Source organism: Cavia porcellus, unplaced genomic scaffold, assembly GCF_034190915.1.
Source record: "Cavia porcellus strain 051 isolate PalLab524CR breed Dunkin Hartley unplaced genomic scaffold, mCavPor4.1 scaffold_3, whole genome shotgun sequence".
Taxonomy (NCBI): domain Eukaryota; kingdom Metazoa; phylum Chordata; class Mammalia; order Rodentia; family Caviidae; genus Cavia; species Cavia porcellus.
Window position 1 is genome coordinate 25,615,927 of NW_026947486.1, and position 19,052 is coordinate 25,634,978.

The 19,052-nt window shown below is 37.4% G+C and overlaps 1 protein-coding gene across 8 annotated transcripts in view; it reads right to left on the reverse strand.

The window, feature by feature from the left end:
- The window catches only part of Phf8 (PHD finger protein 8), a 147,530-nt gene that overhangs the window by 59,343 nt on the left and 69,135 nt on the right, over window positions 1-19,052 (reverse strand). For 4 of the 8 annotated variants that reach the window (XR_010046551.1, XM_063245936.1, XM_063245935.1 and 1 more), the window contains exons 12-18: window positions 15,966-16,067; window positions 13,916-14,218; window positions 13,060-13,163; window positions 6,823-6,992; window positions 6,597-6,682; window positions 5,773-5,906; window positions 4,891-5,204 (exon numbers count right to left, since the gene is read on the reverse strand). Coding sequence is in view for 7 of the 8 variants with exons in the window: in XM_063245936.1 (XP_063102006.1) it covers window positions 4,891-5,204; window positions 5,773-5,906; window positions 6,597-6,682; window positions 6,823-6,992; window positions 13,060-13,163; window positions 13,916-14,218; window positions 15,966-16,067 (1,213 nt within the window). In the remaining variant the exon portion in view is untranslated. The remainder of the gene's footprint in view (window positions 1-4,890; window positions 5,205-5,772; window positions 5,907-6,596; window positions 6,683-6,822; window positions 6,993-13,059; window positions 13,164-13,915; window positions 14,219-15,965; window positions 16,068-19,052) is intronic. The other 4 variants (XM_023561305.2, XM_003462342.5, XM_063245938.1 and 1 more) reach the window with 2 other exon arrangements.

Genomic DNA, 19,052 nt, shown 5'->3' on the forward strand with positions numbered 1-19,052 from the left:
CCTAACAGAGCCAGGTATGGTGACACAAGGCTGTAATTGCATCACACTGGGAGACTAAGCCAGGAAGAAAGTAAGTTCAAGACCACTTTGAGCAACTTAACCCTGTATCAAAATAAAGCTTTTAAAAAGGGCTAAAGATATTGTACAGATCAGACCCTGGTTTCAAATCCAGCACAGCAAAGGAGGCAGGGAGGAAGGAAGGGATGGAGGGAAAGGAGGGAAGGGAGGGAAAGGAGGGAAGGGAGGGAGAGAAGAAGGAAGGCACAGAAAGCAAAAAAGGGAGAAACAGAATTGCTCATGGAATTTTACAAGTTGATTCTAAAATTCATCTGGAATAGAATATGCTCAATACAGTAATAGTTTAGAAATTTTGGAAAATAACAAGTAAGGTTTCTTCCTTTTAATTATCTTCCCAGTGTGGTTAGACAAAGTACGGCAGAGAAAAGGGAAGCAGAGGCTGAATAAGCTGTTTGTTTAGAGAGGACTGATTAAACCAGTCCAGATGTTGTAGTTTTAGGTCAAAGTGACTGCTGCTGAAGACAGGCTGAGTGACCCAGGAAATCTGGCATATCTCAAATCACAGTATACCATAGAGATGATAGGCTTACTGAATAAACACCTGTGTTCTCATGTGCAAGGCAAGTTCTACAGAAGGTGTGCGCATACCGCCATAAGAATAGATGGATTGATTTTATGGAACAGAATAAAAATAATATAGAACACACAGTATGTGTTCATGTGCTGCGCAATCTTTTAAATTATTTTATGTATATTACATTTAATCTTCATAAATAATTGAAGTAGATAATTTATCATTTTAGAAGCAAAGAGATGTTAACTCACTTGTCAAAGTAACATGGCTACTAAAGCACAGATGTGGAACAATGATAGCAAAATAAATACATACATATAAATGAGAATTTAGTTTATGAGAAAGATAGGACTTTAAGTCATGAGGCTGATAATGAACCAGTCAATAAATAGCATTGGGATAAGTCACTATCCATGTGGGAAAAAGTTTGAGTCCTTTCTCCCACAATTTACAAAACTTAACCCTAAAGACCTAAAACTTATCTCTCATACAAGTTTAAGGTGGAAGTCTTAGCCAAACCATAAAGTAAAATCTATAAAAATTAACCAAGATGATTATAATAAAGTTCTCTATTTAAACTAGAATCCTGTCTCTCAGCCTATACTAAAATTAAATCAAGGAGCTGGGAATTTAGCTCAGCAGCATAAGCGCCTGTCTGGCAAGCACAAGATAATGAGTTCAATCCCCAGTACCAAAACTTAATTAATTAATTAATTAATTAAAATAAACACAGATAAAAAATCTATAAAAACAGAAACTTCAAACTGTGAAAGATAATATAGCCATAAGGACAGGCAAAAAAAATTCCTGAATAGGACTTCAGCAGCAGAGGAAATAATATTGAGAATCAACAAATGGGATTACATCAAATTAAAAAGCTTTTTCACTGGAAAAAAAAAACCACAATGAAAAGACAAGCTACAGAATAATAGAAAAATTTTTGCTAGCTACTCTTCTGATAGAAGATTAATATACAGAATATATAAACAATTTTTAAAAATTAACCCCCCCAAAATAAAAAAGGGAAATAAACTAAATATAAATTTCAAAAGAAGTATAAATGGTCAACAAGGACATGAAAAAATGTTCAACATATTAGCCATATTAGGGAAATGCAAGTTGAAATTATTTTGAGCCAGGTGTGATGGTGCATACCTGAAATTCAGTGCACTTAGGAAACAAGAACGAGGACTGCCACAAGTTTGAGGCCAGCCTGGGCTCAAAAATCAGAACAAAATAAACAAAACTATTTTGAGATTCCACCTCAGCTTAGTCAAAGTAACTATCATCAGCAATGAATTCTGGCAGATATGGGAGGGACACTTTATTCTGTTGGTCGGAGTGCAAACCAGTAAAATACAACCACTACATAAATCACTATGGAGATCCCTCGGAAACTAAAAACAGAAACACCATTTGATCCAGGTATACTCCTGGGTATATTTCCAAAAGAACTAAAGTCATAATATAATGATACATGCATACCCATGTCTATAGCAAGATAACTCACAATAACAAAGCAATGAAAACCGCCTATAGATGCCCTTCAACAGATAAATGGAAAAAGAAAATGTGATATATGTATATAAATATTATTCAGTCATAAAGAAGAATGAAATCATGTAATTTTCAGGAAAATGGATAATACTGGAAGGACATTATTTTAAGAGTTACAAGCCAGATTCAGAAATTTAAATGTCGTATTTCTCTTATATGGGAAATCTAAAAACTAATCGATTACTATAATTAATTAAAAGGTAACAGGAAAATAGAAGATAGACTATTGAAGTTGAGGAAGGGAATCAGGATATAGGATTAAAAATACATTATATGCATGTACCAAATTCCTACAACTCATTATTCTGATCTTCCACATGCTGCAAATATGATAAAATTTTTTTCTATAAAAGAGCTGAGAAGGGGTTGGGTGTATAGCTTAACAGTATGACACATACCTGGCAAGTGCAAGGTCCCAAGTTAGATTCTTGGTACCAAAAAATAAAAAGAGCTGAAAAAGAGCATTCTGGTGGGGAGGAACCAGCCGGTGAAAAGGTCTTGAGGTATGAACTGAAAGCAGTCAAAGTAAGAAACTGGCAGAGATGAAAGAAAAAGGTAGAAAGGAAGACAGAAGCAGATCACACAGAATTCTAATGACCACCACTGAAAGTTAGATTTTAATTGTAAGTGTTACGGAAACTCAGTATTCAAGAAGCTGAGGCAGGAGGACTATCATGAGATTGACATTAGCCTGGAATACGATGAGGTCAAGGCCATCCTGAACTACACAGCAAGACCCTGTCTCAAATAAATAAATAGATAGATAGATCGAAAGAAAGTGATGCTATCCTTCATGCTATATAGAGGTCACTTAACTATAATGCAAAGAACACAAGAAGTAAGGCAGGGAAGTAGCCAGCAGGCTACAATTTTTATGGGGAAGATGAATAGCCCCAGAATCAGACTGTCCTGCTTCTTACCCTTACCTTTCCTTCTTCTCCCCACTGAAGCTATATTACACGTAATTATGCATAAACACAAGGGACAAAATATGATGTGTCTCTCTAACAAAAAATATTTTTCAACTTATCCAGAATATACAAAAAAATCTGCCAAAACCCAGACTATATAAAGAACTCCTACAAATCAGTCAGAAAAAATTACAACAGAAAAATGGGTAAACTTTTGAATAGATAATTCACAAAAAAAGAATAAAGAGCCAAGAAACATATAAAACAAACTGGAACACCATCTTTTGCCATGGCATTAAAAAGGCTGCTAATATTCACTGCTGATAAGGCTATAGGGAAACAGGTATTTCTTATACACTGTTTATATATTGACACTTTTGGAGGGGAATTTCGGACTATTAACATTTACTTGTATATAATCACCAACCTAACACATTTATATCTACCCTAGGAAAATAGTAACTGGCACACAAGTGCAAACATTATAAGGATCTTTATGCAGCATTAAGAGAAAAAACTTTGAAATAACTAAATGTCAATCAATAAATGGTTAAACATATGATCTCTATAAATGTTATGCAACAAGTAGATCTCCATATACCAATGTTGAAAGATGTCCAAGCGAGTCACAGAACCACAAACAGGAAACAAAACCACCTCCATGTATACCTACATGCATGTAAGCACAATAAAAAAGTATACATCAAAGTAGACTCAAAGTAAGATAAGTGTTAGTCATGAGGACTTCTGCCTTAGTTTGTTCTGATTTTGATCAATGAACATTAAGTATATTTGTATATCTTTTGAAAATATTAAAATGAAAACCTACATCATAGTTACTAGCATCATAGAAAAAAGAGTTTTATATATTAGAGCATTCAATAAATCTTATCTTTAAAGAGGGATTTTTGGGGGTATTGAACCCAACGCCTTTGCAATGAACTCTATACTCAGCCCTTAGTTTTTATTTTGGGACAAGGTTTTGCTAAGTCACCCAAGCTACAATCAACCTTGTGATCCTCCTTCCTCACCCTCCCAGAATGCTGGGCTTGCAAGTGCAACAGCATACCTGGCTATTTTATTTTAGGATTGTTTCTTAAAGGTACAAAGTTCACTGAAAGGTTAGTACAGTAGTCTTTTAGTATTATTGGGGACTGGATCCAAAAAACCCATCCCCAAACAAAATCTGCAGATGCTTAAGTCCTTTAATACATAGTATTTGCGTATATCCTACCATATCCTCCTACATACTTCAAATCAACTCTAATTGTTTGCAATACCTAATACAATATCAATGCTATGTAAAGAGCTGTTACACTGTTTAGGAAAACACAAGATAAAAGTCTATATATGTTTAGTTCAGATGTAACTGTTTTCCAAATATTTTGTTCAACAGTTGGCTGAACCCATAACCATGCAATCCATATGGAGAGCTGACTGTATATACCCTTGTAAGGGATAAGCTGACTGGTACAGAACATAAACAATGCAGGTGGCATAAGTAAAGTAAGTAAAAGGGGGGGAAAGGGGTAGTCAGAATAAAAGTTGAACAGTATCAAAAACAGATGATAGCTAATTATAAAAGCTATCATTTTTTGAGTGCATTCCATGAACAAGACACTGGTTTTGGTGCTCTGTGCAAACACAGTCTCCAATTCTTGCATTAAGAAGCCACACTTTATAGAGTAAAAAGCATGGCTCAGAGAAACTAAGGATTGAGCTTAATATCAGCCCACTCCTCTCTATACCCTGCCCTCTTTTGGGTTCAAATTAAGACTGGGGCTGAGGGGAGCCCTTCTGGCCTAAACCCATGTGCTTAGCTGCCCTTACTATACTCTGCGTCCTTGAAGCATGCTCCCAAGCTGTCCTGTTCATCCAGACTGGCATTCTCCTCCTCCTCCTCGCTTTCGGTTCTCCAGTATGCTGGCCGCTTGATGGGCCGCTTCCCTGGGGTGCGCTGGGAAGCAGGACTGCTAGACACTGTGCCCAGCCCACTGCTGGAGCTCCCACTGCTTCGGTCCTGCCCCCCGGTCCACCAGGCCTGCAGGCTGGAGGTAGCCGGAGAAGACGATGAGGACTGCAGGTTGGCCATACACAGCATGCCCTGGATGGCCTCCTGAGTGCTGGGGGAGGCTGGGGCCTCGCTGCAAGGGACAGAGGAGAAATGCTGAAAGAGTTTCTCTAGTTGTCAGAAGAAATCAGTCATCAGAATAGTCAGAGAAAAGGGACAATAGTTTTGGGTATCAAAGTGGGAAGAAAGAAAAATCCACCCAAGGTGAAAAACTAGAAATCAAGCTAAAAGACCAAGATAGTATCAAAGATTGTTTTCATGAAAATCCAGTTCCTAAGAAGCCTCATGTCTCTTCATAGACAGCAGACAAGATGGCAAAAAAGGGGCACACTCTTCTTTGACTGTTCACCCATGCTACAATCTTTCCTTTTATTTTTCAAGTTCTTCTTATGTGACTCATCCAGCCCTTCTTCCAACTTCCAAAGCACCTAAAATTGATTCCCCATGGAGGTCTATACATCTATCCTTTCACTATCAGATCTTAAGTTCCTCAGAACAAGTTTCACATTTATTTTATCCCTTCAACCCAAATGCCCTGGATAATTCTTTGTCCACTTAAATTGCCTCAACTAAATTTTTGGTCAAGAAGGGGTGGGGGTCATCTAGTAACCTGGAGAGGAGAGATAAAAGCTAATACTCACCTGAGAGCAGCATAGTCAGGTCCCCCCACCTGCCTGCTGGCCTTGAGCAGATCAAGAATTCCACCAGCTCCACTCCCATTCCCAAGCTTGCCTTCAACCCCCTCCACCATGTCTTCATCTGTTGTATAGTCTTCCTGTTGGGAAAGAACATATCACCTCAACTATCCCAGGGTGGTCTCATAAGGCCCCAATATAGGGCTGACAGTTTAACTTCTAATATCTTATGAGAGTATAGAACAAGCACTACGCAAGGCAAAATATTCATTTTTCCATCTTAATTTTCATGGCTTTTCTTTAGTACTGATTGAACCCAGGGTCCTAATAGTAAACTATCTCCCCAGTCCCCACTCTATTTTTTGGAGACAGGATCTCGCTGTGCTACTGCTAGGTTGCCCAGACTAGACTCAAAGTTGCAATATCCCTGCCTCAGCCTCCCAGAATACTAGATTTACAGGCATGTATCAACATGTCCAGCTTACGTGGCATCTTTGGGAAGTACTGTAACTCCTGTTTTACAGATAAAGAAACAAGGACTTAATGAAGAAAAAGTTTGTGCAAGATCATATTAAATACTTCAAATCATATTGAGTGTTTTTACTAGAACATACTTTTTATTTTATTCGGCATTAATTATTTTTTAAATATTTCAACTAAATTATAATTTTCCACTTATATGCTCAGTAGCACTTAGCCATCTTCTACTTAATAAATATTTGCATTAAATATATAGGATGTCTTTAACCTTCCTCAACCAGAATGACAGTATGTCTCCTGTCTCTTACGACCAAAATGAACAGAAGACCAGATACAGGGTAGACTCCTACCTCAATATCAAACTCAACTTCTCCAGGTTCACGAATTCTGTTAGGATCAGAGCAAGGTTTTGCTCGAGGCAACTTCCGAGAAAATTCTTAAAACAAAAGGGGGGGATATATTTACTATGAAGCAAAATTAGCATCTGAGTCAAACACCCAGAGGAAAAAAAATAAGATTATAAATTTCTTAGAAGCAATAACCACAAGGAAAAATAAAGAAGAGACAGATACACACTTGGTCTTATTATCAGGGCTGCCTTCTCTTTTCCCAATCTCTCATCAATCTGAAGGTCATCATCTGAATCCAGGTCAAATTCATCTTCCATCACTTGTTCTGCCACCAGTCTTGTCTTCTTTGCAATTTTGGCTCTCCGAGACTTCGATAAGCTTTTTATCCTCTTTGTACTAAAGATAAAGGGAAACAGACATTTTTAAAAGTCATGTATACTACTCGAATGGCAAGGCTGAAGATGTAGCCCCATGGTAGGACATGTGTTTGATATATATGAGGACCTGGGTTTAATCTCTAGCACCACAAAAAACAACAAATTAAAATGGCAATTCTTTCCAAATTGATCCATAAATTCAACGCAACTCTTATCAAATTCATGCTTCTTTGTAGAAATTTTAAAAACTGGCAATAAAAGATACAGGAACACACAAAAGACCTAAAAAGCTAACACTATCTTGAACAAAGTCAGAGGACTTATACCATTGAATTGCAAAACCTACTACAACAAAGCTCTAGTAACCAAGGTAATGTAATATTGGAATAAGGGCAGACAGATGAATCAAACAGAACTGTGAGTTCACTATAAACTCTTCAATTTATGGCCAATCAATCAACTAGGCATGGTGGCATACACCTGTAATGCCACCACTTGAGAGTCTGAGGCAGGAAGATCACTGTGAGTTTGAGGTCAGCCTGGGCTATATAATGAGTTCAAAGCTAGCCTGAGCTACACAGTGAAACTTTGTATCAAAAACAAACTGATTTTTGCCAAAGAATTCAATGGGAGAAAGTATAAAACTTTCAACAAAGGGTAATGACAGTTAGGTGTGGTGGTGCATGCCAGTAATCCTGCACTTAGGAGGCTGAGGCAGGAGGATCATCATGAGTTCGAGGCCAGCCTGGGCTACAGAGGGAGTTCAAGACCAGCCTGAACCACTTAACAAGAATCTGTCTGAAAACAATAACAACAACACTCCACAAAAAAGCCCCTTTGTAGAAAAAGGTGGTTTTTGAATATAAGACAGAATGTAGCATATCGATCTGAAGAAAATAAGAGAATAGGGAGAGTACAGTAAATTCTGAAAGCAACAAAATTATTCTTGGTGGTCCAAGAGCCCAGCTACTAAAAAGTAAGATCAGAGAAAATATTGAGCACTGCTTTTGTCTAACACTCCTGGAGAGAAAAAACCATTGAGGATGATAATCCTCAGTCCTTTTTATAAAGGCTATTTAGGATACAGTGAGATATATTTCCCCTCTGCCATCTTTTTCTCATTGCTCTTGCTATCTGCTATAGCTGCCAGAAGCTGCTATCTGGTGAACCGAGAAGATGAAAGTATTTTACAGATGCTTTTCTCAAAGTTCAGTGTTTTATGGGGAGTGAGGTATAGATGAAACAAAAATGGCTGTATGTTTATAATTGTTGAAGCTTAGCTGTATGATAGATGAAGTTTGAAGATTTTCATAATTAGAAGTTAATAAAAAATCTGAGAGGAAATGTATCATTTATTGAACATTTGCTATATGTCCAACTCTATCTTGGTTATTTACATATTATTTAGGGCTCACAGCAACCCTCAGAGTAGGTATTGTTACCATCATTTTGCTTGGGTGAAAATAGATAACTTAGTTATCATTGAGTACTTGTTATGCTACAGGCTCTGCATTAGCTCTTTTAATTCTCCCAATAACTGTATAACATATGGAGGCAGAAGGACTGCTGCAAGTTTGAGACCAGCCTGGGCTACAAAGTGATTTCAGGGCCAGCCTGAACTGCATAGCAAGACCCTGTCTCAAAAAGACAAAAAAAAATGTGACATAGAAAATAGGCCAGTTTATTTATTTTTTTGTCTTTTTGAGACAGGGTTTCACTATGTAGTTCAGACTGGCCTTAAACACACTTTGTAACTGAGGCTGGCCTTAAACTCATAGCATTCCTCCTACCTCAGCCTCCTAAGAGCTGAGATTATGGGCATGCGTCATCTTGCCTGGCCTAAACAGGTCAGTTTAGTAATCTCAATTCACTGAAAGACATTTTAACAAAGTGACTATTTGCTGAATGGGCAAACGTACTAATTTACCAGAAAGTTTTTTTTTTTTTTTTTTTTTTTTTTAGTAGAAAGTCTTTTTACTAAGTTTATTGGGAAACTCCTTTTTTGTAGTGCTGGCATGCTAGGCAGTTGCTCTATCTCTGAGCCAAACCCTCCAACCCATTCATTTCTTTTTATTTCATATTGTTCACCAGGTATAACAGGATTGTCTAAGCCACCACTGAGCTTTTTTCCATTTTCTTTATATACATAGATTTTTTCAATTCACACATAACATTTGTTCATACTTATGAGGTACCATGTTATGTTTCAATTCATAGCATATTACAGTGATTCACTCACAGTAATTATTTCATTATAGTGAATATATTAAAATTCCTGTCTTCTGTCATGAGATATATGATGTATTACAGTTAGTTATATTCACCCTGCTGTACTATAGAATAGCAAAAGTTACTACTTCTGTGAAACAATAACATTTTACCCTTTGATTGGCATCTTTCCTCCCCCTTCTTCCTATTCTCCTTTTTCTGGTAAGCAGTATTCTGCTCTCAACTTATTTAAAATCAGCTATTTTAGATTCCACTTATGAATGACATCTTTTGAAGTATAATTTATATGCAACAAAATTAACTTGTTTCAAGTGTACAGTTAGATGCATTTTAGTAAATTAAAGAATCTGATTTTAAAACATTTCTTTTGCCTCAAGAAAGATCTCTTATATTCATTTGCACTCATTTTCTTTCTGCATGTGGGTGTGTTTTGGAGACAGGGTTTTGCTGTGTAGTACAGGCTGACCTTGAACTTGCTTTGTAGCTGAGGCTGGCTTTGACCTCTAAGTAATCCTCCTGTTTCAGTCTCCAGAGTGCTGGGATTACAGGTGTGCACCACCACACCTGGCCCAAAGGGGCTGTTATTATTTGTGTTCCTACATTGTTTGTACTCTGCACTTGGCTCTAGACTGCTACTGTCTAATGTCCTGAATATCTAGATAATAGCCCTTATTTCCCTCTTCTTCCTGTGCTTTTCTATATATGTCATGATTTACTGACGAACAACTTAGCTTCTGGCCATATCCGTATCATCACCACATTTCATTTCCATCTTTATCAACCGACTTATTAAGTTCATTTATTAAATAAAAATCTATTATGTGCCAGGCTCTATGATAAGAAAATTACATATATTATCTCACTTAATCTCCTAACAATTCTAAGATAAAGGTAAATTTCATCTTGACACTAAGCTATAGAAGGGTTCCTTAATTGGCCAAGGTCACACAATGAATGGTTCAGAGCTGGAATTTCAACTAGGTTTGGCTGATTACCAAGACCACAATATTGTTAGCAGATTTCTTTTAGAAAATGTTCACTGAAAATTATTTTAAAGCTAGTATTGTAGCACACACATGTAATACCAGCACTTGGGTAACTGAGACAATAGGATTATGAGTTCAAGGTTGAGGTGGGCTAGAGAACAAGTCTGAAAGCAGTCTGAACTGTATAGTGAGACCTTGCCTCAAAAAAAAAAAAAAAAAGATTTTGGGAGAAGGGGAAAGGTAAGAAAGGGAAAAGGGAAAAAAAGAGACTAGAAGGGAAAAAATGGAAACAAAATTTTATAAATAAAGAGGGGACAAGAAAGCACAATTTGTAATAGCTAGGGGTTGGAAACAACCTAAATGCCCATTGGCTGACTAAATGCTCATGGATAAAAAAGATGTGGTACTTCTGGGGGCTGGGGATTTAGCTCAGCGGCATAAGCGCCTGCCTTGCAAGCAGGCAGTCGTGAGTTCGATTCCCGATACCGATAAAAAAGAAAAAGACAAAAAAAAAAAAAAAAAGATGTGGTACTTCTATACTATGGAGTACAACCTCAGCCATAAAGGACAAACTTGAGACTTATATAAATGTGTAAATGTGGGGCTGGGGATTTAGCTCAGCAGCATAAGCACCTGCCTTGCAAGCAGGCAGTCGTGAGTTCGATCCCTGGTACCAATAAAAACGAAAAAGACAAAAAAATAAAAAATAAAAAAAAAATAAATGTGTAAATGTGTAACTTGAGACCATACTCATAAGTGAAATAAATCAGACATGCATGTGTAAACTCATATTGTCTTCCTAGTGTAAGAAGTTGAAACTACACACACATACACACACACACACACATACACACACAATATATATATAGTTAACATAATTATACTACTGATTTCTCAGTTCACTGAAAAGAAAGGTTTGCACTGGTACTGTTTGTACAATTCAAAGCAGATGTCTTGTGCTGTAAGTGACTCATTTGGGGACAGCAATGCACAATGTACATATCATTGTTGACCCCTGATTGTTGTGTTTTGAAATTTGCTTTATTTATTTTTCTCTTTGAAATAAAGTGGATTTTAAAAAAAAGAGGGCAAGAAGGGTTGAAGGGAGGGGAAGGGGATGGAGGAAAAAAAAAGAACTAAGATGTATTACATACAGGCACAAATTCCCTACAATGAATGTGATCATTACGTATCAGAAGTGTACCAATAAAATTAATTTTGGAAAAAGTAATGCTGGCTACAGAGGCAAATGATCATTTTCCCAGCTACACAGGAAGCTGAGCCAAAGGATCACTTAAACTCAAGTATTTGAGTAGTCAGGAGAACATAATAAAATCCTGCCAGTGTGCTGTGGCATGATTTATTTATTTTTTCTTTCTTTGTTTCTTTGTTTCTTTCTTTTTTTTTTTTTTGTACTCAGGATCTTGCACTTGCCAGGCTAGCACTTATGCCACTGAGCTATATTCCCGGTCCTTGCTGTGGCATATTTCAAAACGACTTCCATTATGCTGGTGATGTACCTCAGTGGTACAGCCCTTGCTTGGCATGTGCAAGATCGTAGATTTAACACCCTAAGAACAGAAAACAAGAAAGAAAACTAATACATGTTTATTGCACATACAACAAATGCTACTTAAGTGAAAAATTTCTTTCTCACTTCTCCATCCAATATTCCAGAGATAACCACTGTTAAAAAGTTGGTGCAACAAGCATAAAATATACAACAAATATATTTATTTGCTTGAATACATTTATCTCTGGAATGAAAACAAGGGTGATGATAGTCTATGAGGAGAACAAAGGAAGACAGATGGGAACAAGATTTTTCACTGTGTATTCTTTAACACTTTTTGAGTTTTAAATGTTGCAAACTGAAGGTTAATCTTTATAAAAAATTTTGAAACATATGGAAAAATTACACTGCTTTTCAACATGTACAAAAACATACATGTGTATACAAATGCCTTTTTAAAGATAATGCAACTATTGCTATACATTATTTTATAACCTCATTTTTTCACTTAATGTATCTTGAAGCCAGAAACTGGCACATGCCTATAATTTGAGCTATTCAGGAGGCTTGAGCATAGGAGTTCAATGCCAACCTAAGCAATGTATTAAGACCCTGTATCAAACAAAACAAAACAAAAAAAGAATGTATCTTGGACACAGGCATCCAAGGCCATCCTTAGGCAACATAGGAAGACCTCCCCATTTCAAACAAAACAAAAAAGGAATATATCTTGGATATGTACATCAACAAATATTAAACTACCCCATTCTTATTAACAGTTTACACAGCATTACATTTGACACAAATTCCAAAATTTACTTATCCAATCTTTACTGATAAAGAATGTTTCCTATTACTTATAAACATGAGGTAGTGAGCATTGAATCATTTTATTTACAAACTTGTGCAAAGATGTCTGTAAACTAAATTCTTTTAAATCAAGTCACAAAAAACACACACACAAAAAAAATCAAGTTGCAAGACAAAAAGATAAATTCAATGAGTGTAACCATTATGTACTATAAACATGTACTAATAAAATAAAAAAGACAAAATGTATATAAAAGACTAATGCTTTTAAACAGGCTACTATACTAATTTCTACCAGTGGTACTACTCCACCTACTTGCTGAAATCTAGAACTTACAACAGCTCGAGATTGCCAATTAGATTCCAGGCATTTTACTCTATAGTGATTTTTTGATCTAAACACTGATATCTGATAATATCTGGAAGTACTGTATGTGCAGCCCATTCTCTACTTAAATCCCAACTCCTAGATCCCAATTGTGTATGCTGACCTAGTGGCATAATGCCAATGACAGTCCCAGTATCTCTGTTTCTTCTTTTAACCTCACCTGCCATTAGCCATCAGTAGGGCCAGTGAGCTCTCATTCCCATCAAGGTCCATGTCTGGTGAGTCATCATCTGAGTCATTCAAGCAGGTACCAGTCATGTTGAACTGCAGAAAAAGGAGGCTCAGTTGTCATCAGTCTAAGACTCCCAGGTGCATCAAGAAGGCCAATTCCTTCTGATTTCATGGTTGAGTTCATTGTCAAAGCCTACTAAACCAAAATCTGCTTTACCTCCCCCACCCAATCCCTATGCCTAGAGATCACAGGAACAGGAGGTTGAGAACACAGTATATGGTTGGTTCAGGGGAAAACTATCAATCCTGTAAAACATGTTCTCTTAAAAAAAAGACAAGAGCATCTTTATGGATGATACCATAATTTTGAGGCAAAATAAAGCCCTACTGAGGAGGGATTTTTCTCAAAGACCTGTTCAACACTCCAATTTGACACCTACACAGTGTTCTAGAATTTCACTGCAATCCAAACATTTCAAGATTCAGCTCTAGTGTCATATTTTTGGAAAAGAATTCCTGACAATCTCCCCTATCACAGAAAATCAACCCCTCTGTGTCTCAGGGAACCAAACATATCCCAATTGTGGAATCCACAATACTTCATTGTACCCATTTGTTTTTACACCTATATTTCTTACTAGCCTGACTCTGGAAAGTTACATCCACAGTACCTACCACAGTGCCAAGCATAGAAAAAGTCTCAATAAATGCCTATTAAATGAGTGGGACTGGTAGCCAAACACCAGGGGCCCTAAGGGAGGTGAAAGTCGGATCTTGTCCTTTTGAAACCTTGCTCTTCCAAGGGACCCAAAAGTGTTGGGCTGAACCCATGGGCCAGCACCCACCTTTGCTTTCTGGGAACAGCCTGTCTTCAGTGACTGATGATTGTATGGGTCCATGAGATTATAGCTCAACTGGCCAGCAGGCCCCAAGGCTGAACTCTCCTTGCCCTTTCGCTCTGCTTTCTTGAAGAGTTCCTTGGGCTTCAGGCCTTTCTTCTTTGAACCACTTTTGGAGGGCAGTGACAGCCTGGACATGGATACTGAAGTGGAATGGGCTGGCCTGGTTAAGGGAATGGAGCCGGCTGGGAAGATCCTCTGCAGCCCAAAGATATTGCTCGTCTTCCCAACATTCTGTTGGAAGATGTCCTACAAGAATGTTAGTACATGAGGGGGTTAGAGCTTACTCAAGGGTTCTGTCTATGCTAAGAGCAGAGGTCTATTCCCAGCGTTGATGGTAATGCCATGGAAGTGGCTTGCAGATGCTCCACATACACATACTCTAGTTTTTGCACAAGTGATCAAAAATGTATTGGGTGGCATTTCTTTACTCAGCCACTGACAAATAAGGAGAAGACGAGCATAGGACAGCACTACTGTCAAAACTGGAGGAAAAAGACTCCAAAAATAGCTGACATAAAACAGACAAACAAAAAAAGAAAATCAAGTACTAAACTGTGTGGTTCAAAGTCTAAGGACTAGAGGATTTCAAAGGAAAAAAGTTCTAGCCATAATTTTACTACTAACTCACTCTATCTCAGGAAATGTTATCTGACCACTCTGGGGCTATTTACTTACTTGTGAAACTAAATGACTAGACTGGAAAGGTGACTTTCAAAGATATTCTGTGGTTCTTTTGAACTTCCTGGGAGAAGTCCTAGGGACTGGAAGCCAATGGAAAACAGGAAAGGAACAAGTAGAGCCCTAGGCCTCCCACCTTCATCCTATTAAAAGCAGTTGTGCTTTGATTTATTGTATATACTGGGCTTCCATGTAAGACCTCATTTGAAACGCAAGATTCCATTCTTTTAAAAAATTTGAAAAACAATGGACCATATATAATCTATCTGTAAGTTCTCCTCAAACAAGCCCAAAGCTCTGTTTGTATAAGACTGGTTTAAGTAGGAAGAACAGGAGTAAAGGTAGGGCTTTAACTAAATCCTAAAGAATTTTAATAATTGAAATAGAAGAAAATGAAGTAGGAGATAAGACACTGTAAAGTATAGGCAGTGAAACATGCTGTAAATGATGGGACAAGAAGCCCAACTTCCAGTTGAAACTAAATGAACCTTCATAGTTTCTAAGCTAAAAATTTTAAACATCCTCAAGTCCAATTCTTCACTGGTGCCTCTGCTACTTCACCAGCCCACACTGAGTTCTTCTCTTTTTTATAAAGTCTATTAACAATAACAGCTCACATTTATTGAGTACTTACTCTGCCAAGCACTGTGCAAAGGGCTCTACATACATTAGCTCTTAATCCTACCAAAGCTCTGAAAGTTGGTAAAATTGGATCCTATTTTACAGATGAGGAAACTGAGACTCTGAAAAGCTTTCAAGTGACCAAGCATAAACCATAATCAGGTTTCTCTGGGTCTCCTACCACTATACCTTACTGCCTTGTGGTATATGCCACCTATTGAAACATGGCTTTGTAATCATCTTCGACCTGAGAGAACTGTCATTTTGTAGAATTCAGAGAGTGAGTAACAATATTAATATCAATAATGACAACTACCACCACCACAATGAACCATAAACACAACCTGTATGCCAAGAACTAAACTTAATGTTCAATTCATATTATTTAATCTTCTTAATCACTGAGTAGGTACAATTATCCTCATTTCAGACATGAAGAAACTGATGCTCAGAAAGCTTAATTTTGTTCAAGGTCCTCTACTAGATTTTGAGTTCTTTGTGGGCAAGCATTGTATTATTTATGTACCCTAAGAGCCTAGCCCAATGTGTGGCAGAGTCTCAAAGCATATAATAACAATATGAATAGATGACTTACTAACTGAACAGGGTCTTCCCAACCCTTTCCCTAGGTTATATGCCAATTAAAGAGGTCTCACTTCAGTACTGAGCCCTTCCCAAATGCTTTCCCTCCTACCATGCTTCTTACTTCAACCAGGCGGATCTCCCTAGCCAGATCTTTAATGAGTTGTACAGTTCGTACTGTCTCCGGGATCTCATCCTCATGGTCGGGCAGAGCCTGTCAAACAAGAGGCATAAGAAATAAACTCACACATACATGAACAACTAATTGTCAATGAACATTGCAAAGCAGTTTAATGACAAAGAAGAGATCTTTTCAACAACTGCCACTGGGTCAACTGGATACCCACATGCAAAAAATAAAAGAACTTTGATCCTTTTTGTACATTGCCCCTGCCCAACACACACACAGAAAACATCATAGAGCTAAATGTAAAAGCATGAAACTAGGGCTGGGGATTTAGCTCAGCAGCATAAGCCTCTGCGCGAGGTCGTGAGTTCAACCCCCGGTACAAAAAAACAAAAATAAAAACAAAAACAAAACCCTGAAACTATAAAGGAAAAAAACTTCCATGACTTTTGTTTAGGCAAAGATGTTTTAAGACATGAACAACACAAAACAAAAAGAAAAAGCTGATAAAATGAATGTGGTAAAAATAAAAAAAAAAATTGAAAAACCTCTGTTGCTTTAAGCCATGCCACAGACTGAAAAAAAGTATCTGCCAAATATATCTGATAAAGGACACATACAAGGTATGAGAAATTCACTTTTGGGCTTGGGCTAGGACTCTCATGAAATCAGTAACTTCAAGATCACTGGGGATAAACCAGCCCCTCCAACTAGGAAGACAGAAAGTGCTAGCTGAGCAGATACAGATCCACAGATAAATCAACAGCATCTCAGATTTGTGTCAACTTGCTTGCCATCTTTCTGTTATTTCTAAAGTTTTTCTTTGTGATTTCTTCTACCACCTTTCACTTTACTCATGTGTCCAAAGGACTTCTTTTTTTCTCATGGCTTGATTCTTTTCCCCTTTAGCTCTTGTAAACTATAAGGAATTAATTTTAGTGGCTGGGTAGGAAATAAAGAACCCTGCTGGATAACCCTAATGTTTCCCTCCCATACCAGGTGCTCTGGAAAGGTGAGGAAACAAATGCCTCGCATATAAGTCATCTGGACTTTACAAAACACTTTTTCCATAAGTATGGGCTCCTCAGAATTGTTTCCTACTTTTCGCTGCTCCCTTTGTCCATCTCTTTGAGGCCATTCCTTGGTCACTGGGTCTTATGACTTGGGGCATGAGAGCTTAGGATCCACCCAACCACTTCCATTTTAGTGTTCCTGGAACACAGTCACTCTGAAGATCATTCATGAGAGATGTCACAGACATAATAAAGACTGGCACAATTGAAGGATGTGGAGAAACAGAATCCAAGGCTAAGGCTCAGGTGCAGATGATTCAAGGGAGCAAGGGAAGACCCAAAAGATGACACCCAAAAACATATGAGAGAAAAGTTGGCAAAAGGAAATGGAGAGATTGTATGGGCTAAGCCTGCAGTGAATTTAAATTCCCCTTAGGTTACTGCCTGTAAGGAAAGAAATCTACAGAATATTTGAACCTTGAATATGTACTGATTATTTCTTCTTCTTCTTCTTCTTCTTCTTCTTCTTCTTCTTCTTCTTCTTCCTTCTTCTTTCTTCTTCTTCTTTTTCTTCCTTCTTCTTCTTCTTCTTTCTTCTTCTTCTTTCTTCTTCTTCTTCTTTTTCTTCCTTCTTCTTCTTCTTCTTCTTCTTCTTCTTCTTCTTCTTCTTCTTCTTCTTCTTCTTCTTTTCCTTCTCCTTCTCCTCCTCCTCCTCCTCCTCCTCCTCCTCCTCCTCCTCCTCCTCCTCCTCCTTCTCCTCCTTCTTCTCCTTCTTTTCCTTTTTACTTGTATTTCTAAAACCTGTGTGCCACCATGCCTGGCTAAGCCCTGTTTTTTAAACTTCAATACTTTGAAAAGGTAATTCATACACATGGTTCAAAAACCAAATAAGCCAGACATCGTATTGCATGCCTGTAATCCTGGTACTTGAGAGGCTGAGGCAGGAGGGTTGCTCTGAGTTCAAGGCCAGCCTGGCCTATAAAGTGAGTTCAAGGCCAGCCTGAAATGCACAGTGAAATCTTGTCTCAAAAAGACAAAAATAAATGACAAAAAAACCCACTATCAAACTACATATATATATAGTCACTCCTGTCTCTGACTTGACATCAGTTCCATCATCCTACCCCCACAGGTAAATACTGTCATAAGTTTTTGCTCAACCCAGATTGTGAGATAAACACACACAAACTTAATTCGTTTTCCTCCCTTTTTACATATAATGTAGCATACTATATACACAGGGCTCTGCACCTATACTTGACAAATTCTAGAGATCTTTCCAAATCAGGAGACAGACAGCTTTCTTATTTTCTTTTACCTGTTTAATATTCAGTAGGACAGATGGATATTGGTATATTTCTAAGAAGCCAAATTTGGCAGTTTGCATCAAGAGCTTTGTGTTTCTTTTATAAACTTTGACCTAGTAATTTCGCTTACAGGAATTTATCCTGAAGGAACAAGCAAGCGATGAATGAAAAAAGACTGGTGCATACTAAGATTTACTGTATGATTCTCTATAACTATATCCCTAAACATAAACATATAAAAAGGAAGCAACAATAAACAAGTGGATGAATAAAGATGTACATCCAAACAGAAGAGCATTACGAAAATACTAAATGCTTATGGAGAATTCTGGTGACACAGAAAATTAAGATAAGCCAATACATTCAGATACAAAATTGAACATATAATAAAACAGCAATTACATTATTTAAATGCACATAAAAATACCAGAAGGAAATATACTCAAACATTAATGGTAGTTTCTTCTCTGAGTTAAAATTAAAGATGCTATCTAAAATGTACCAATAAAATCTGATTGAAAAATCAAATAAAATTAAAAATATTTTTATTTTCTTCTATTTTTGTTTGTTTTGTTTTTTGCTTTTTTCTGAGACAGTGTCTTGCTAAGTAGTTCAGGCTGGCTTTGAACTCACTTTATAGCCCTGGGGGCTGGGAAGTATGTACCAAACTCATGGCAATTCTCTTGCCTCAGTCTCCCAAGGTGCTGGGAGTATGCTGAGATTCACCATACTCAGTCTTCTTCCATATTTCA